Source organism: Balaenoptera borealis (assembly GCF_965194805.1).
Source record: "Balaenoptera borealis genome assembly, chromosome: 6".
Lineage (NCBI taxonomy): Eukaryota > Metazoa > Chordata > Mammalia > Artiodactyla > Balaenopteridae > Balaenoptera > Balaenoptera borealis.
Window position 1 is genome coordinate 119,720,944 of NC_138863.1, and position 16,827 is coordinate 119,737,770.

The following is a 16,827-nucleotide window of genomic DNA, read 5'->3' on the forward strand; positions in this document are numbered from 1 at the left end:
CAAAATGTTCCTATAAAAGGGTTTCATCTTCAAGGAATTCATGAAAAAGACTCTGACAAGCACAGGTTTCTGGTAACTGACTATACTGCTGAACTGAATGAATAAGCATTTTCAGAACTCTAATGGAAAACTGATGAATTCATAAAAGTGCTAACAAAAGATCAACATGAAAAAAAAATTAATTACATGGGACTGAGTGAACTGATGAGGATGATTATAATTTGTGTGACTTTCTGATGAATAAAAAAAAAAGGATCTGTTTAAAAAAAAAAACCTTGATTTAACTATGTTCTAATAATACAGAAGAATAGGGTACCTATTCAGTTAAGAACCAGCACCCTGAATTACCCATTATTTTAAATAGTCAACTTTCAATTACCTATTGCAATTTTTAATATAAGGTCAGACTAATCCCTGGACTATATGTATTGTTAAGAAATAAAAATAAATCTAACCTAAGTGAAATACACATACTTCGGATGTAAATATGCCACAACTGCTAAAAATAAGCTTACAATGTACACAAGAAGATAAACAAATGTGACTTGTGAATTATCTATTATACTGAGTTACCTATTACACTCTTTTTCTCACTGCAGATATATATCAGTTTGTTACTGGAGACTAAAGAAGCCAAGAGTAGTTTTTTTTTAAACAAAAGGACCTTGCAATCAACTTGCAAAACTGTAGTTTGACCTTGCCAAATGTTAATCATGTTCTGTATATTTTGCTAACAAGTCTTTAAATTAGACATATCTTTGTTCTGATAGGTTCTAGAACCCCACAAGAAGGAGGCCACATTTTTTAGCAGAAAAAGAAATGCTTTGAACAGAAATTTTCACCAGATTTTTCTCTCCAACAGAAATTGGTAAGACTTGGGAAGAAGGTAAGAAATGAGAAATGACAAGCTAGCAGAAGATGTTGTATTAATGTCCCTTTCTTTGTTAAATCATCTCTTTCACTTGTTTTTCCTTCTTAAAAAAATAATCTTCATTATTAACAGAAACAACTTCTGTGGATATTGTTTCCTTAATGCAAATTCCTTGAGGAAAGCAACCTCATAAAAATAAAAAGAAGATCTTATGTTTGCGGAGTATTTAATGTGTTCACACGTGCACTGTTTAATCTACTCTCACACAGCCTTAGAAACAAACAGGATTAGCAGCCCCACACTGCACAACAACCAACATTTACTGCACACATGCACCATGCCTAAACGATAGGATTTAAAAATAAAACAACATCCCCCGTGCTTTATGAACACACTGTCTGGCCAGGGTAAATCAGTAATAGATGTAGATGCCAATTAAATGGGAGGAAGGGCTCTGAGAAATCTCAGACTCTTGGTGGCCTGGCAGAGAGAACTGGACCTTTGTCCAAGGGCACAGAAATGGCAACTAACAAAAATGAAATTTGAGCCTGTGCCCTTTCCACTCCCCAACACCCAGTGTGTTCAACCCCATAGAGAGTGTAGCAATACTGCAGGACAAGGACAGGTGAGAAAGTAACACTTCAGCCTTTCTTGTCAAACACAAAGTGGCAGACTGTTAAAGAGCCAAATGCAGACAGTCACTTGAAATCTATCAAAGCCATGGTGGTTCTCTAATTTCTTCACAGATAAATGTATTCATTTTTCCTGTCAATTCATCTGAGTAGTATAGAAATAATAGGACAAGAGAATGTTAATAAGGTAGAATAATATGAGAGGTACATTATCCACTACCATGGAAAAACAAAAAGAACAAGGAAGAAATACAAAATCAACTGGAAAGCAACGTTTAAAATGGCAATAAATACCTATCTATCAATAATTACCTTAAATGTCAATGGACTAAATGCTCCAATCAAATGACACAGAGTGAAAGATTGGATAATAAAATGAGAGCCTACAATATGCTGCCTACAAGAGACCCACTTTAGGGTGAAGGACATACATAGATTGAAAGTGAGGCGATGGAAAAAGATATTTCATGCATGGAACCATAAAAGACCCAGAATTGCCAAAGCAATCCTGAGGAAAAGGAACAAAGCAGGAGGCATAACCCTTCTAGACTTCAGACAATACTACAAAGCTACAGTAATCAAAACAGTGTGATACTGGTACAAAAACAGACATATGTTTCAATGGAACAGAATAGAGAGCCAAGAAATAAACCCACACACCTAGAGTCAATTAATCATCGACAAAGTAGGCAAGAATACAAAATGGGAAAAAGTCTCTTCAGCAAGTGGCGCTGGGAAAGTTGGATAGCTGCATGTAAATCAATGAAGTTAGAACACACCCTCACACCATGTACAAAAATAAACTCAAAATGGCTTAAAGACTTAAACATAAGACAATACACCATAAAACTCCTAGAAGAAAACATTCTCTGACATAAATCATACCAATGTTTTCTTAGGTCAGTCTCCCAAGGCAATAGGCAATAGAAAAATAAACAAATGGGACCTAATCAAACTTACAAGCTTTTGCACAGCAAAGGAAACCATAAACAAAACGAAAAGACAATCTACAGAATGGGAGAAAATATTTGCAAATGATGTGACCAACAAGGGCTTAATTTCCAAAATATACAAACAGCTCATACAACTCAACAATAAAAAACCAAACAACCCAATCAAAAAATGGGCAGAAGACCTAAATAGACGTTTCTCCAAAGAAGACATACAGATGGCCAATAGGCACATGAAAAGATGCTCAACATCACTAATTATTAGAGAAATGTAAATCAAAACTACAACTAGTGCCACCTCACAGTGGTTTTTAATGGAGTGTTGTATTAATGTCCCTTTCCTTGTTAAATCATCTAAGCTACAGACATATGTTTGTATGTAGCTTGTATGTAGCTAACCAGACCTCACACTGGTCAGAATGGTCATCATTAAAAAGTCTATAAATAACAAATGCTGGAGAGGGTGTGGAGAAAGGGGAACCCTCCTACACTGTTGGTGGGAATGTAAGTTGGTGCAGCCACTATGGAAAACAGTATGGAGGTTCCTCAAAAAACTAAAAATAGAACTACCATATGATCCAACAATCCCACTCCTGGGCATATATCCGAACAAAACTATAATTCAAAAAGATACATGTACCCCTATGTTCATAGCAGCACTATTCACAATAGCCAAGACATGGAAACAACCTAAATGTCTACTGACAGAGGAATGGATAAAGAAGACGTGGTACATGTATACAATGGGATACTACTCAGCCATAAAAAAGAACGAAACAATGCCATTTGCAGCAACATGGATGCAACTAGAGAGTATCACACTAAGTAAGTCAGAAAGAGAAAGACAAATACCACATGATATCACTTATATGTTGAATCTAAAATATGACACAAATGAACCCTATCTACAAAGCAGAAACAGACTCACAGACATAGAGAACAGACTTGTGGTTGCCAAGGGGGAGGAGTGTGGGGGAGGGATGGACTGGGAGTTTTGGGATTAGCAGATGCAAACTATTATGTACAGAATGGATGGGCAACAAGGTCCTACTATACAGCACAACGTACTGGGATAAACCATAATGGAAAAGAATATAAAAAAGAATGTATATATATGTATAACTGAATCACTTTGCTGCGCAGCAGAAATTAACATAACATTGTAAATCAACTATACTTCAATTAAAAATAAACAGAACAAAAACAAAAAAATTTTTTAAAGCTATTTCAGGCAAATGAAAAGGACAAGAAAGCAGGGGTGGAAATACTTATATCAGACAAAATAGACTTTATGACAAAGGCCATAAAGAAAGAAAGGACACTATATAATGATAAAAGGCTCAATACAAGAAGAGGATTACACTCATTAACATATATGCACCTGGGACTTCCCTGGTGGTCCAGTGGTTAAGAATCTGCCTTCCAATGCAAGGGACGCGGGTTCGATTCCTGGTCGGGGAACTAAGATCCCACATGCTGCGGGTCAACTAAGCCCGTGTGCTCTACAGCCTGCGCCCCAACTACTGAGCCCACGCACCACAATGAGAGAGAAGCCCACGCACCGCAACAAAGAGCCAATGCAGCCTAATTAATTAATTAATTAATTAATTTTTAAAAACATATAGCACCCAATATAGGAGCACGTAAAAACACAAAACAAATACTAACATACATAAAGGGAGAAATTGACAGGAATATATTATTTACCACCGTGATGATTAACAGTCAGATATTTTGATGATTTCATGATCTAACACTGGTCTTTTAAAATAACTTACATGGAACACAAGTTTGAATACACACCCACACCATGCAAAAAGGGAAACTATATGTAGCTATGCTAACTTTAAGTGGCATCTGCAGGCTGATTCAAGTTTAAGGTTATATTTCAAGGCATGATACTTTGAAAGCCATGAAAGACGAAACTGGAGAAGTTTCATATTTAGTTAATCATGCTTTTTATTCCTTTCTCTTATTCAATATTTAGTACATAAATTCTTTAAGTCCAATAAATCAAAGTACTTTCCACTCAGTGCCTTTAACTTCTGCTTGACTACCCCTTGTGACCTCACAATTAGTCTCTGGATATTAAAATGCATACACACGGTGAAGATTGTGATTTCAAAGTATTTTAGGTCATAAGTTGCTCTACCAAATGGCAGCAGAATTAAAAACCACTCCAAAAATGATCTAGGGTAATAAAAAATTTATGCTTTAAAAATGTCTGCACCAATTAACAGAAATATTTATTAGGTGCATTGTAATTCTCAAGTGAAGTCTCAAATTCAAAGTTTGGTGAGTGTCACTACGCTGAAGGTTAATAACTGTACCATCTTTATAATGAATAATGAAACCCAGCTTCTTGCCTTATTACTACATTTTAAAATCAATAATTGCAACATATAAAATTACTATGTAACATGCTCAAGTTACTGGCCTCTAAAATGTTAAATCTCTTCTTATAATTCCTAGTCTTTAATCATTTCTTCTTTTCTGATTACCTGACAAAGAAATTCATTTTAAACAGTTTGCCAAACATGCTATTCCTCACAAATAGGAGGAATATACAATTCATACACTTCCCTACACAATTACAATTTAACGATATACTAGAATTCCTATATTTCTAAATAACTTCCATAGTGGTTTTTATATACAGAGAGTAAATTCATTTTTGAAAACCAAATTTAAATTCACATCAATATAAAACTAATGTGAAATTATATTAACATATATCTTAAAAGAATAAGAAAAATTGGTTACCATATTTATAATTTCTGAATGGTGGTGGCAGGTTGGTCCTCAAAGGGATATCTGTAAAAGATAGATTATTTTTATTATAAAATATTCAAATAGACATAGTATTAAGTGAGTTAGCATTTTATTATACAATAGCATCTTATACATTTGAAATATACAGTATGTATGTGGGAGACATTATTATATAGTTGATGTTCATTTAGCACATGAATCTGAGAACCCCTTGGGGGGGTTAAGTTAGTAGTGGAAACCAATGATCTAGAACGATCTTAATACTCTTACCAAATTTCAGATAACCTATCATGTAACAACTCTAACTCAGCAAAGAAAACAGAACAAAAACAGAGTAAAAAAATTTTTAAACAGTGTCCCAAAGACTAGAATTAGTTTTAAATAATAACTAAACTACAACCCCTACAGAGGGCAATTAAGTAACATATATCAAAATTACATATGCATATACCTTTTGACCTAGCAATTCCACTTGGAGAATTTACCATAGAGATATACTTTGCACACTCTTGTACGTGTGTGTATGAAACGACATACATACAAAGGTACTAACTGTAGCACTGTTTGCAATAGTAAATGCCTAGAAAAATCCAAATATCCTTCAATGGGGGTACTTGCTAAATAAACTATAATATGCCCAAACCATTAAACATATTTTTCAACTGTAAAAAAAAAAAAAAAAAAGGATGAGGAAGAAGCTCTCTGCTAATATGATAAGATCTTCAAGATATGTCAAGAGTAAAGGAGGCATAAGGCAGAGCCTTATTTTTAGTAAGCCACCTTTGAAGTAAAAGAGGGGGAAAATACGAATATATGTTTGCACATGCTTATGTTTTCATGGGAGGGAGTATGATGCACTGGTCAGATAGAGAACAGAAGTGGCAACGAGGCTTCTCACTGGATTCCTTTTTACATTTTGATCTTAAAACTACAGGAATGTGTTATCAAAGAAAACTCTAAAAACTCCCACACATCTGAATTAGGAAAATTGTTTAAGTACAGTTACCTTTTAAAGGTCAAATACATACCAAAATTAAAATATAATTTATTCATTTATGTTATATGCATTTAAACTACCTACTACCAAGTATTCCAGATACAGGGTAAATAAGAAGTTACCAAGACAAGTCCCCACTCTTGAGAACACATGCTCCCTGTGAATCCTGTAAAAAGGTACTGAGTTGGCCAAAAGGTAAGATGGCTCTAGTAGCACTTAGTTGCCTTTAACTTCATTCAAAACAATTATGTTAGACTGTATTGTGACAGCTGTCATATCAGAGTGCATTTTTTTAAAAACTTATCAAAATTGGTGAATTTTTGTGTAACCATTTTAATATTGAAGATGGAAGAAAAAAAGCAACATTTTCAGCATATTATGCTTTACTATTTCAAGAAAGGTAAAAATGCAACTGAAAAGCAAAAAAAAAGATTTGTGCAGTGTATGGAGAAGCTGCTGTGACTGATCGAACTTGTCAAAAGTGGTCTGCGGAGTTTCGTGCTGGAGATTTCTGGCTGGCTGATGCTCCACGGTCGGGTAAACCAGCTGAGGTTGATAGCGATCAAATAGAGACATTAATTGAGAACAATCAATGTCATACCACACAGGAGAGAGGCAACATACTCAAAATATCCAAATCAAGCGCTGAAAATCATTTGCACCAGCTTGGTTTTGTTCATTGCTTTGATGTTTGGGTTCCACATAAGTTAAGTGAAAAAAACCTTCCTGACCGTATTTCCACATGCGATTCTCTACTTAAACGTAATGAAAATGTTCTGTTTTTAAAACAAATTGTGACGGGCGATGAAAATTGGATACTGTACAATAACGTGGAACGGAAGAGATCGTGGGGCAAGTGAAATGAACCACCACCAACCACACCAAAGGCCGGTCTTCATCCACAGAAGGTGATGTTGCATATATGGTGGGATTAGAAGGGAGTCCTCTATTAAGAACTCCTTCCAGAAAACCAAACGATTAATTCCAACAAGTACTGCTCCCAACTAGACCAACTGAAAGCAGCACTCGATGAAAAGCATCCAGAATTAGTCAACAGAAAATGCATAATCTTCCATCAGGATAACGCAAGACTGCATATTTTTTCTTTGATGACCAGGCAAAAACTGTTACAGCTCGGCTGGGAAGTTCTGATTCATCCGCCGTATTCACCCAGACATTGCACCTTCGGATTTCCATATATTTCGGTCTTTACAAAATTCACTTAATGGAAAAAATGTCAATTCCTTGGAAGACTGTAAAAGGCACCAGGAACAGTTCTTTGCTCAAAAAGATAAAAAGTTTTGGGAAGATGGAATCATGAAGTTGCCTGAAAAATTGAAGAAGGTAGTGGAACAAAATGGTGAATACGTTGTTCAATAAAGTTCTTGGTGTTACTGAAAAATGTGTCTTTTATTTTTACTTAAAAACCGAAGGCACTTTTTGGCCAACCCAGTACATTCACAGCCAGGGCTATGGTCTCACCAGCCAACGTTAGAATCACCCAGCCCCCTGCACCAGTAGATCAGACTCACAGCAGGCCAGTCCCAGGCATGTTTAAACACAAAACAAAAACCTGTTGAGATGATTCTTTGACAAACAAAATCACAGGAGGCCAACCAGATGACAGGAGTAAATGAGGCCCGGCAAACAGGAGGGGGCTGTGAGGTATGAGCAAGCATCCCATTAAAGGGGGCTACAGCCCATACATTCTAATCTGTTGCCTAAAGTTTTAAATGGAAACGCTAAAGTCTGGGGGGTCAGGTGAATTTTTCTGACTTTGAAAATACTGTAGGCCAAAGGAAACCTGTCTGAAGTCCAAATTTGCCTGCCTGATCCCCATCTGAAACGTCTGTCTTAGGCTTAGCAGAGCACAGACCTTCATTTTATCTTTTGTTTCTCACTTACTTATGAATTCTGGGCCAAAGAAGTATTGACTAAACATCGGAAAGGAGAATTAAATGTTTAACTTATTGCCATTTATATTCCCTGAACTAGACAGTGAAAACCCCTGAAGAAAGGGTTGAGGTGCAGAACAGAGAGCTCAACGAAACTATTTTCATTCAGAGATGTCGACAGTCAAAACACCAAGTCACTGCCTTACGCTCGGTCTAGACTTCTGAGAGGAGAGACGATGACAGAGGCGAATGGGAGCCCCTTTTCTCTTTCTCTCTTTAGATCTCAGCTCAACTGTCACCTCCACCAAGAGGCCTCCCCCGACAGCCCTACTAACACAGGGGTCTCCTCTCATATTCCTCCCTTCACAACATTTTTTACGATTATACTTTTGTCTGTTTACTTAGTTTGGTCTCTCTTTCCTACTAATTCATAAATTCCTGGAGATTACAACACAGTGGCCTGTCTTCCCAAAACCTACGACAGTGCATGGCACATTATAGGTTAATGAATACTGGTTCCAGTGAGGGCAGGTACTACAGCCTATTTTCTTCATCATGTTGCCAGTACCTAAAAGAGTGCCTGGCACATGGCAGGTGCTCAAAAATATACATGAGTGAATATGTATCGTTTAATCTCTTTAATCAGCAGGTAAAAACCCTGAGGTCTCAAGAAGGCAGGTGGTCAGCACAAAGCATTAAGAACCAGGACTAGAATCCAGCCCTCCCAACTCCCATCTGCTGCACTAAGAAGGGTAGGATAAAGCTGGTATCTTCCGCGGTGGCAAAAGAAAAGATTAGACGTTAAACACATTATGGTGAGAAAAATGCTTTACATATAAAAATGCTTGAAGAGGAGGAGAAAAAGAACAAACGCTTCCTTATGAAAAAGGGTGTTTCCCATTTTGCACCACTACGAATAAGGCTATGAGTATTCATACGTGCACAGACATTTTCATTTCACCTACAAGTGGAATTGGCTGGATTGTATGTTAGGTGTATGTTTAACTTAAGACTTTGCCAAATCATCTTCCAAAGTGGTATCTTTTTAACATTCCCACTAGCAACATATAAGGAGTTCCAGTTCTTCCACATCCTAGCTGAAAACCAGCTTTTAATTTCTACAATTTTTTGATTTTAGTCATGTTAGTGGGTGTGTTATGCTCTCACTATGGTTTTAATTTGCATTTCACTAAAGGCCAGTGATGATGAGTATCACTGAATGTGTTTGTCATCCATACATTTTCTTTGATGAAGTGCGTGTTCAAATATTTTGCCCATTTTTTTTAAAGGAATTCCTTTATTTTTATTTATTTATTTATTTATTTTTGGCTGTGTTGGGTCTTCGTTTCTGTGCAAGGGCTTTCTCCAGTTGCGGCAAGCGGGGGCCACTCTTCATCGCGGTGCGCGGGCCTCTCACTGTCACGGCCTCTCTTGTTGCGGAGCACAGGCTCCAGACGCGCAGGCTCAGCAGTTGTGGCTCACGGGCCCTGTTGCTCCGCGGCATGTGGGATCTTCCCAGACCAGGGCTCGAACCCGTGTCCCCTGCATTGGCAGGCAGATTCTGAACCACTGCGCCACCAGGGAAGCCCTATTTTGCCCATTTTTAATTGGGTTGTATGTCTTATTACTGAGTGGTAACAGCTTGGTTTCTTTTCTAGTTATTATGATTCTAGATACAAATCCCTTGTTTTTATGTTTTACAAAGTCCTTCCAAGTCTGTGGTTTGCCTCTTCATTTTCTTAAGTGTATTTTAAAAAGCAAAACTTTTTAATTTTGATGAAGCCTAAGTTTTTTTATTTTTTGCTTATTGTGCTGTATTAAGAAATTTTACCAAAATCAGCCCCTAAGATCTTCTCTTATGTTTTCTTTCAGAAGTTTTATGGTTTCAGCTTTCAAATTCAGGTCTTGAACAAAAATTGTTTTTGTGTATGGTAGGAGGTAAGAGTTGAGTTCATTTATTTGCATATGGATATCCAAATGTTCCAAAACCTTTTTAGAAAGATGACCTCTTCCCCCCAAAATGCCTTGGTCAAAAACCAATTAATCATATATGTGTAGGACTATTTCTGGACTATTTTTCATTGATATATATGTCATCTATATATCAATACCACACACACTATCCTGCCTTATATAGCATTACAGTAATAAGTCATGAAACCAGATAGTGTTAAGTCTTCCAACTTTTTGTGACTTATTTATATATTTATTTATTTATATATTATGGGTCTTTTTTACTTTCCTTATAATTTCTGAACAAGTTAGAATAACTTGTTTATAAACTTTAGGATAAGTTTGACATTACCTGAAGGGAAAAAGAAAGTCTGTTGAGATTTTCATTGGCATTGGAATCCACACATTATTTTGAGGAGTCATGGTGTCTTAACCATATCGAGTTTTCTGATCCATGAACACAGTCTATCTCTCCATTTACTTAGGTCTTTTGAAATTTCTCTCAGTGATGTTTTGGAGTTTCCAGTGTAAAGTTCTTACAGCTCTATCAAATATATACTAAGTATTTCATATTTTTTGATGCTATTATTCTTTTTCAGTTTCCAACTATATATTGCTAGTAACACAATTAATTTTTGTATATTGATTTATATCCTTCAACCTTGCTAATAAGCTCAACTTACTAGTTCCAGTACTGTTTTTATAGACTCCATAGGATTTTTTACATAGATAATCATGTCACCAGTGAATAATGACAATTTCTTTCTTTCTAACTTGGATGCCATTTATTTCTCTTTCTTGTCTTACTTAACTGGCTAGAACCTCCAACACAGTGTTGAATAGAAGTGATTTCTAAAAAACACCATGCCTGGTTCCTTATATTAGGAGAAAAGCCCTCAGTTTTTCACCATTAAGTATGATGTAGGGTGTCAGTTTTTCATAAATATCCTTAATCAGGCAGAGAAAGTTCCCTTCTATTCCTACTTTACTGAAAGTTTCTAACAGAAGTGGATGCAGCATTTTGTCTTCATCTATTGAAATAATTACATGGGTTTCCTTTCTTAATCTATAATATGATGCGTTACACTGACTGATTTTTGAATGGTAAACCATCCTTGCATTCCTAATATAAACCCCACATGGGCATAATGTATTATTCCTTTTTAAATATTGTTGGATTTGATTTGCTAAAATTTTATTAAGAATTTTTACATCTTTATGCATGAAAGTTATTGGTTGGCAGCTTTTTTTTTTTTTTTCCTTCTAATTGCTTTCTCTGATTTTGGTATCAGGATAAGGATGGCCTCAGAGAATGAGATAATAATAATAATTCCTTTTCTTTTATTTTCTGGAAGAGTTTCTGTAGGATTGAGATTATTTCTTCCTTAAATGTATGGTAGAATTTACCAGTGAAGCCATCTGGGACTGGAGTTTTCTTTGTGAAAATGTATTTTAGTTACTGTTCATTTTAAAATACAGAATTATTCAGGTTGTTTGTTCCTGTTTAGTGAGATTTGGTAGTTTGGGTTGAGTCTTTCAAGGAATTTTTCCACGTACCTAGGATAACATATTTATGGCACAAAGTTGTTCAAAATATTCCTGTATTATTCTTTCAAACTCTGTAGAGAATCTGTAGTGATATAACAACTCTCACTCCTGATACTGATAACCTGTGTCTTCTCTCTCTCTTTTCTCCTGATTAGTCTGGCTAGCACTTTATCAATTTTATTAATCTCAAAGATCAGCTTTGGCTGTTATTGATTTTCCCAATAGTTTTTCTATTTTCTGCTACGATCTTTTTTATTTCTTTTATTCTGCTTACTTTGGGTTTAATTTGCTTTTATTTTTCTAGTTTCTTAACATAAGGGCTGAAATCACTGATTTGAGACCTCTTCTCTTTTTTACATTAGGCATTTTTAGTACCATAAATTTTCCCCTAAGTACTGTTTCACCTGTTTCCCACAAATTTTGAAAAATTGTGTATACATTTTTATTCAGTTCAAAAGTTTCCCTTTTCTCTGCTTTTATCCATAGGTTATTTAGAACTGTGTTATTCAGTTTCCAAATACTTGGGGATTTTACAGAGATATATCTGTTACTGCTTTCTAACCTAATTCCATTGTGGTCAGAAAACAACAGTACAGAGGAAGACACTGGAACTCACCAAAAAAGATACCCCACATCCAAAGACAAAGGAGAAGCCACAGTGAGACAGTAGGAGGGGCGCAATCACAATAAAATCAACTCCCATAACTGCTGGGTGGGTGACTCACAAACTGGAGAACACTTATACCACAGAAGTCCACCAACTGGAGTGAAGGTTCTGAGCCCCATGTCAGGCTTCCGAACCTGGGGATCCGGCAACAGGAGGAGGAATTCCTAGAGAATCAGACTTTGAAGGCTAGCGGGATTTGACTGCAGGATTTTGACACGACAGGGGGAAACAGAGACTCCACTCTTGGAGTGCACACACAAAGTAGTGTGTGCATCAGGACGCAGGGGAAGGAGCAGTGACCCCATAGGAGACTGAACCAGACCTACCTGCTAGTGTTGGAGGGTCTCCTGCAGAGGCGGGGGTGGCTCTGTCTCACCGTGAGGACAAGGACAGTGGCAGCAGAAGTTCTGGGAAGTACTCCTTGGCGTGAGCCCTACCAGAGTCCGCCATTAGCCCCACCAAAGAGCCGGAGTAGGCTCCAGTGTCGAGTCGCCTCAGGCCAAACAACCAACAGGGAGGGGACCCAGCCCCAGCCATCAGCAGACGAGCGGATTAAAGTTATACTGAGCTCTGTCCACCAGAGCAACAGCCAGCTCTACCCACCACCAGTCCCTCCCATCAGGAAACTTGCACAAGCCTCTTAGATAGCCTCATCCACCAGAGGGCAGACAGCAGAAGCAAGACGAACTACAATGTTGCAGCCTGTGGAACAAAAACCACATTCACAGAAAGATACACAAGATGAAAAGGGAGAGGGCTATGTACCAGATGAAGGAACAAGATAAAACCCCAGAAAAACAATTAAATGAACTGGAGATAGGTAACCTTCCAGAAAAAGAATTCAGAATAATGATAGTGAAGATGATCCAGGACCTCAGAAAAAGAATGGAGGCAAAGATAGAGAAGATGCAAGAAATGTTTAACAAAGACCTAGAAGAATTAAAGAACAAACAAACAGAGATGACCAATACAATAACTGAAATGAAAACTTCACTAGAAGGAATCAATAGCAGAATAACTGAGGCAGAAGAACGGATAAGTGACCTGGAAGACAGAATGGTGGAATTCACTGCTGCGGAACAGAATAAAGAAAAAAGAATGAAAAGAAATGAAGACAGCCTAAGAGACCTCTGGGACAACATTAAACGCAACAACATTCACATTATAGGGGTTCCAGAAGGAGAAGAGAGAGAGAAAGGACCAGAGAAAATATTTCAAGAGATGATAGTCGAAAACTTCCCTAACATGGGAAAGGAAATAGCCACCCAAGTCCAGGAAGCACAGAGAGTCCCATAGAGGATAAACCCAAGGAGAAACACGCCAAGACACATAGTAATCAAACTGGCAAAAATTAAAGACAAAGAAAAATTATTGAAAGCAGCAAGGGAAAAAAGACAAATAATATACAAGGGAACTCCCATAAGGTTAACAGCTGATTTCTCAGCAGAAACTCTACAAGCCAGAAGGGAGTGGCATGATATACTTAAAGTGATGAAAGGGAAGAACCTACAACCAAGATTACTCTACCCAGCAAGGATCTCATTCAGATTCGATGGAGAAATCAAAAGCTTTAAACACAAGCAAAAGCTAAGAGAAATCAGCACCACCAAACCAGCTCTACAACAAATGCTAAAGGAACTTCTCTAAGTGGGAAACACAAGAGAAGAAAAGGACCTACAAAAAAAAACCCAAAACAATTAAGAAAATGGTCATAGGAACATACATATCGATAATTACCTTAAACATGAATGGATTAAATGCTCCAACCAACAGACACAGGCTTGCTGAACAGATACAAAAAAAGACCCATATATATGCTGTCTAAAAGAGGCCCACTTCAGACCTAGGGACACATACAGACTGAAAGTGAGGGGATGGAAAAAGATATTCCATGCAAATGGAAATCTAAAGAAAGCTGGAGTAGCAATACTCATATCAGATAAAATAGACTTTAAAATAAAGAATGTTACAAGAGACAAGGAAGGACACTACATAATGATCAAGGAATCAATCCAAGAAGAAGATATAACAATTATAAATATATATGCACCCAACATAGGAGCACCTCAATACATAAGGCAACTGCTAACAGCTATAAAAGAGGAAATTGACAGTAACACAATAATAGTGGGGGACTTTAACACCTCACTTACACCAATGGACAGATCATCCAAACAGAAAATTAATAAGGAAACACAAGCATTAAATGACACAATAGACCAGATAGATTTAATTGATATTTATAGGACATTCAATCCAAAAAGAGCAGATTACACTTTTTTCTCAAGTGCACACAAAACATGCTCCAGGATAGATCACATCTAGGGTCACAACTCAAGCCTCAGTAAATTTAAGAAAATTGAAATCATATCAAGCATCTTTTCTGACCACAACGTTATGAGATTAGAAATCAATTACAGGGGAAAAAAAACATAAAAACACAAACACATGGAGGCTAAATAATACGTTACTAAATAACCAAGAGATCACTGAAGAAATCAAAGAGGAAATCAAAAAATACCTAGAGACAAATGACAATGAAAACACGACAATCCAAAACCTATGCAATGCAGCAAAAGCAGTCTTAAGAGGGAAGTTTATAGCTCTACAAGCCTACCTCAAGAAACAAGAAAAATCTCAAGTAAACAATCTAACCTTACACCCAAAGGAACTAGAGAAAGAACAAACAAAACCCAAACTTAGCAGAAGGAAAGAAATCATAAAGATCAGAGCAGAAATAAATGAAAGAGAAACAAAGAAAACAATAGCAAAGATCAATAAAACTAAAAGCTAGTTCTTTGAGAAGATAAACAAAGTTAACAAACCATTAGCCAGACTCATGAAGAAATAGAGGGAGAGGACTCAAAACAATAAAATTAGAAATGAAAAAGGAGAAGTTACAACAGACACCGCAGAAATACAAAGCATCCTAAGAGACTACTACAAGCAACTCTATGCCAATAAAATGGACAACCTGGAAGAAATGGACAAATTCTTAGAAAGGTATAACTTACTAAGACTGAACCAGGAAGAAACAGAAAATATGAACAGACCAATCACAAGTAATGAAATTGAAACTGTGATTAAAAATCTTCCAACAAACAAAAGTCCAGGACCAGATGGCTTCACAGGTGAATTCTATCAAACATTTAGAGAAGAGCTAACACCCATCTTTCTCAAACTCTTCCAAAAACTTGCAGAGGAAGGAACACTCCCAAACTCATTCTCTGAGGCCACCATCACCCTGATACCAAAACCAGACAAAGATACTACAAAAAAAGAAAATTACAGACCAATATCACTGATGAATATAGATGCAAAAATCCTCAACAAAATACTAGCAAACAGAATGCAACAACACATTAGAAGGATCATACACCATGATCAAGTGGGATTTATCCCAGGGATGTAAGGATTCTTCAATATACGTAAATCAATCAATGTGATACACCATATTAACAAATTGAGGAAGAAAAACCATATGATCATCTCAGTAGACGCAGAAAAGCTTTTGACAAAATTCAACACCCATTTATGATAAAAACTCTCCAGAAAGTGGGCATAGAGGGAACCTACCTCAACATAATAAAGGCCATATACGACAAACCCACAGCAAACATCATTCTCAATGGCGAAAAACTGAAACCACTTCCTCTAAGATCAGGAACAAGACAAGGATGTCCACTCTCACCACTATTATTCAACATAGTTTTGGAAGTCCTAGCTACGGCAATCAGAGAAGAAAAAGAAATAAAAGAAATACAAATTGGAAAAGAAGAAGTAAAACTGTCACTGTTTGCAGATGACATGATACTATACACAGAGAATCGTAATGATGCCACCAGAAAACCACTAGAGCTAATCAATGAACTTGGTAAAGTTGCAGGATACAAAATTAATGCACAGAAATCTCTTGCATTCCTATACACTAATGATGAAAAATCTGAAAGAGAAATTAAGGAAACACTCCCATTTACCATTGCAACAAGAAGAATAAAATACCTAGGAATAAACCTACCTAGGGAGACAAAAGACCTGTATGCAGAAAACTATAAGACACTGATGAAAGAAATTCAAGATGATACCAACAGATGGAGAGATATACCATGTTCTTGGATTGGAAGAATCAATATTGTGAAAAGGACTATACTACGCAAAGCAATCTACAGGTTCAATGTAATCCCTATCAAATTACCAATGGCATTTTTACAGAACTAGAACAAAAAAATCTTAAAATCTGTATGGAGACACAAAAGACCCCAAATAGCCAAAGCAGTCTTGAGGGAAAAAAATGGAGCTGGAGGAATCAGACTCCCTGACTTCAGAGTATACTACACAGTAATCAAGACAGTATGGTACCAGCACAAAAACAGAAATATAGATCAATGGAACAAGATAGAAAGCCCAGAGATAAGCCCACGCACCTATGGTCAATTAATCTGTGACAAAGGAGGCAAGGATATACAATGGAGAAAAGACAGTCTCTTCAATAAGTGGTGCTGCGAAAACTGGACAGCTACATGTAAAAGAATGAAATTAGAA

General features: G+C 36.7%; 2 protein-coding genes across 3 annotated transcripts in view; one reads left to right on the forward strand and one right to left on the reverse strand.

Annotated features, from left to right (window-relative positions):
* STEAP3 (STEAP3 metalloreductase) overlaps window positions 1-16,827 on the forward strand; it is a 137,883-nt gene that overhangs the window by 112,551 nt on the left and 8,505 nt on the right. The window lies entirely within an intron of this gene.
* Window positions 1-16,827, reverse strand: part of LOC309631458 (UPF0538 protein C2orf76 homolog) — an 80,917-nt gene that overhangs the window by 21,625 nt on the left and 42,465 nt on the right. For both annotated transcript variants that reach the window (XM_082397934.1, XM_082397933.1), the window contains one exon: window positions 5,217-5,267. In XM_082397934.1, coding sequence (XP_082254060.1) covers window positions 5,217-5,267 — 51 coding nt within the window. The remainder of the gene's footprint in view (window positions 1-5,216; window positions 5,268-16,827) is intronic.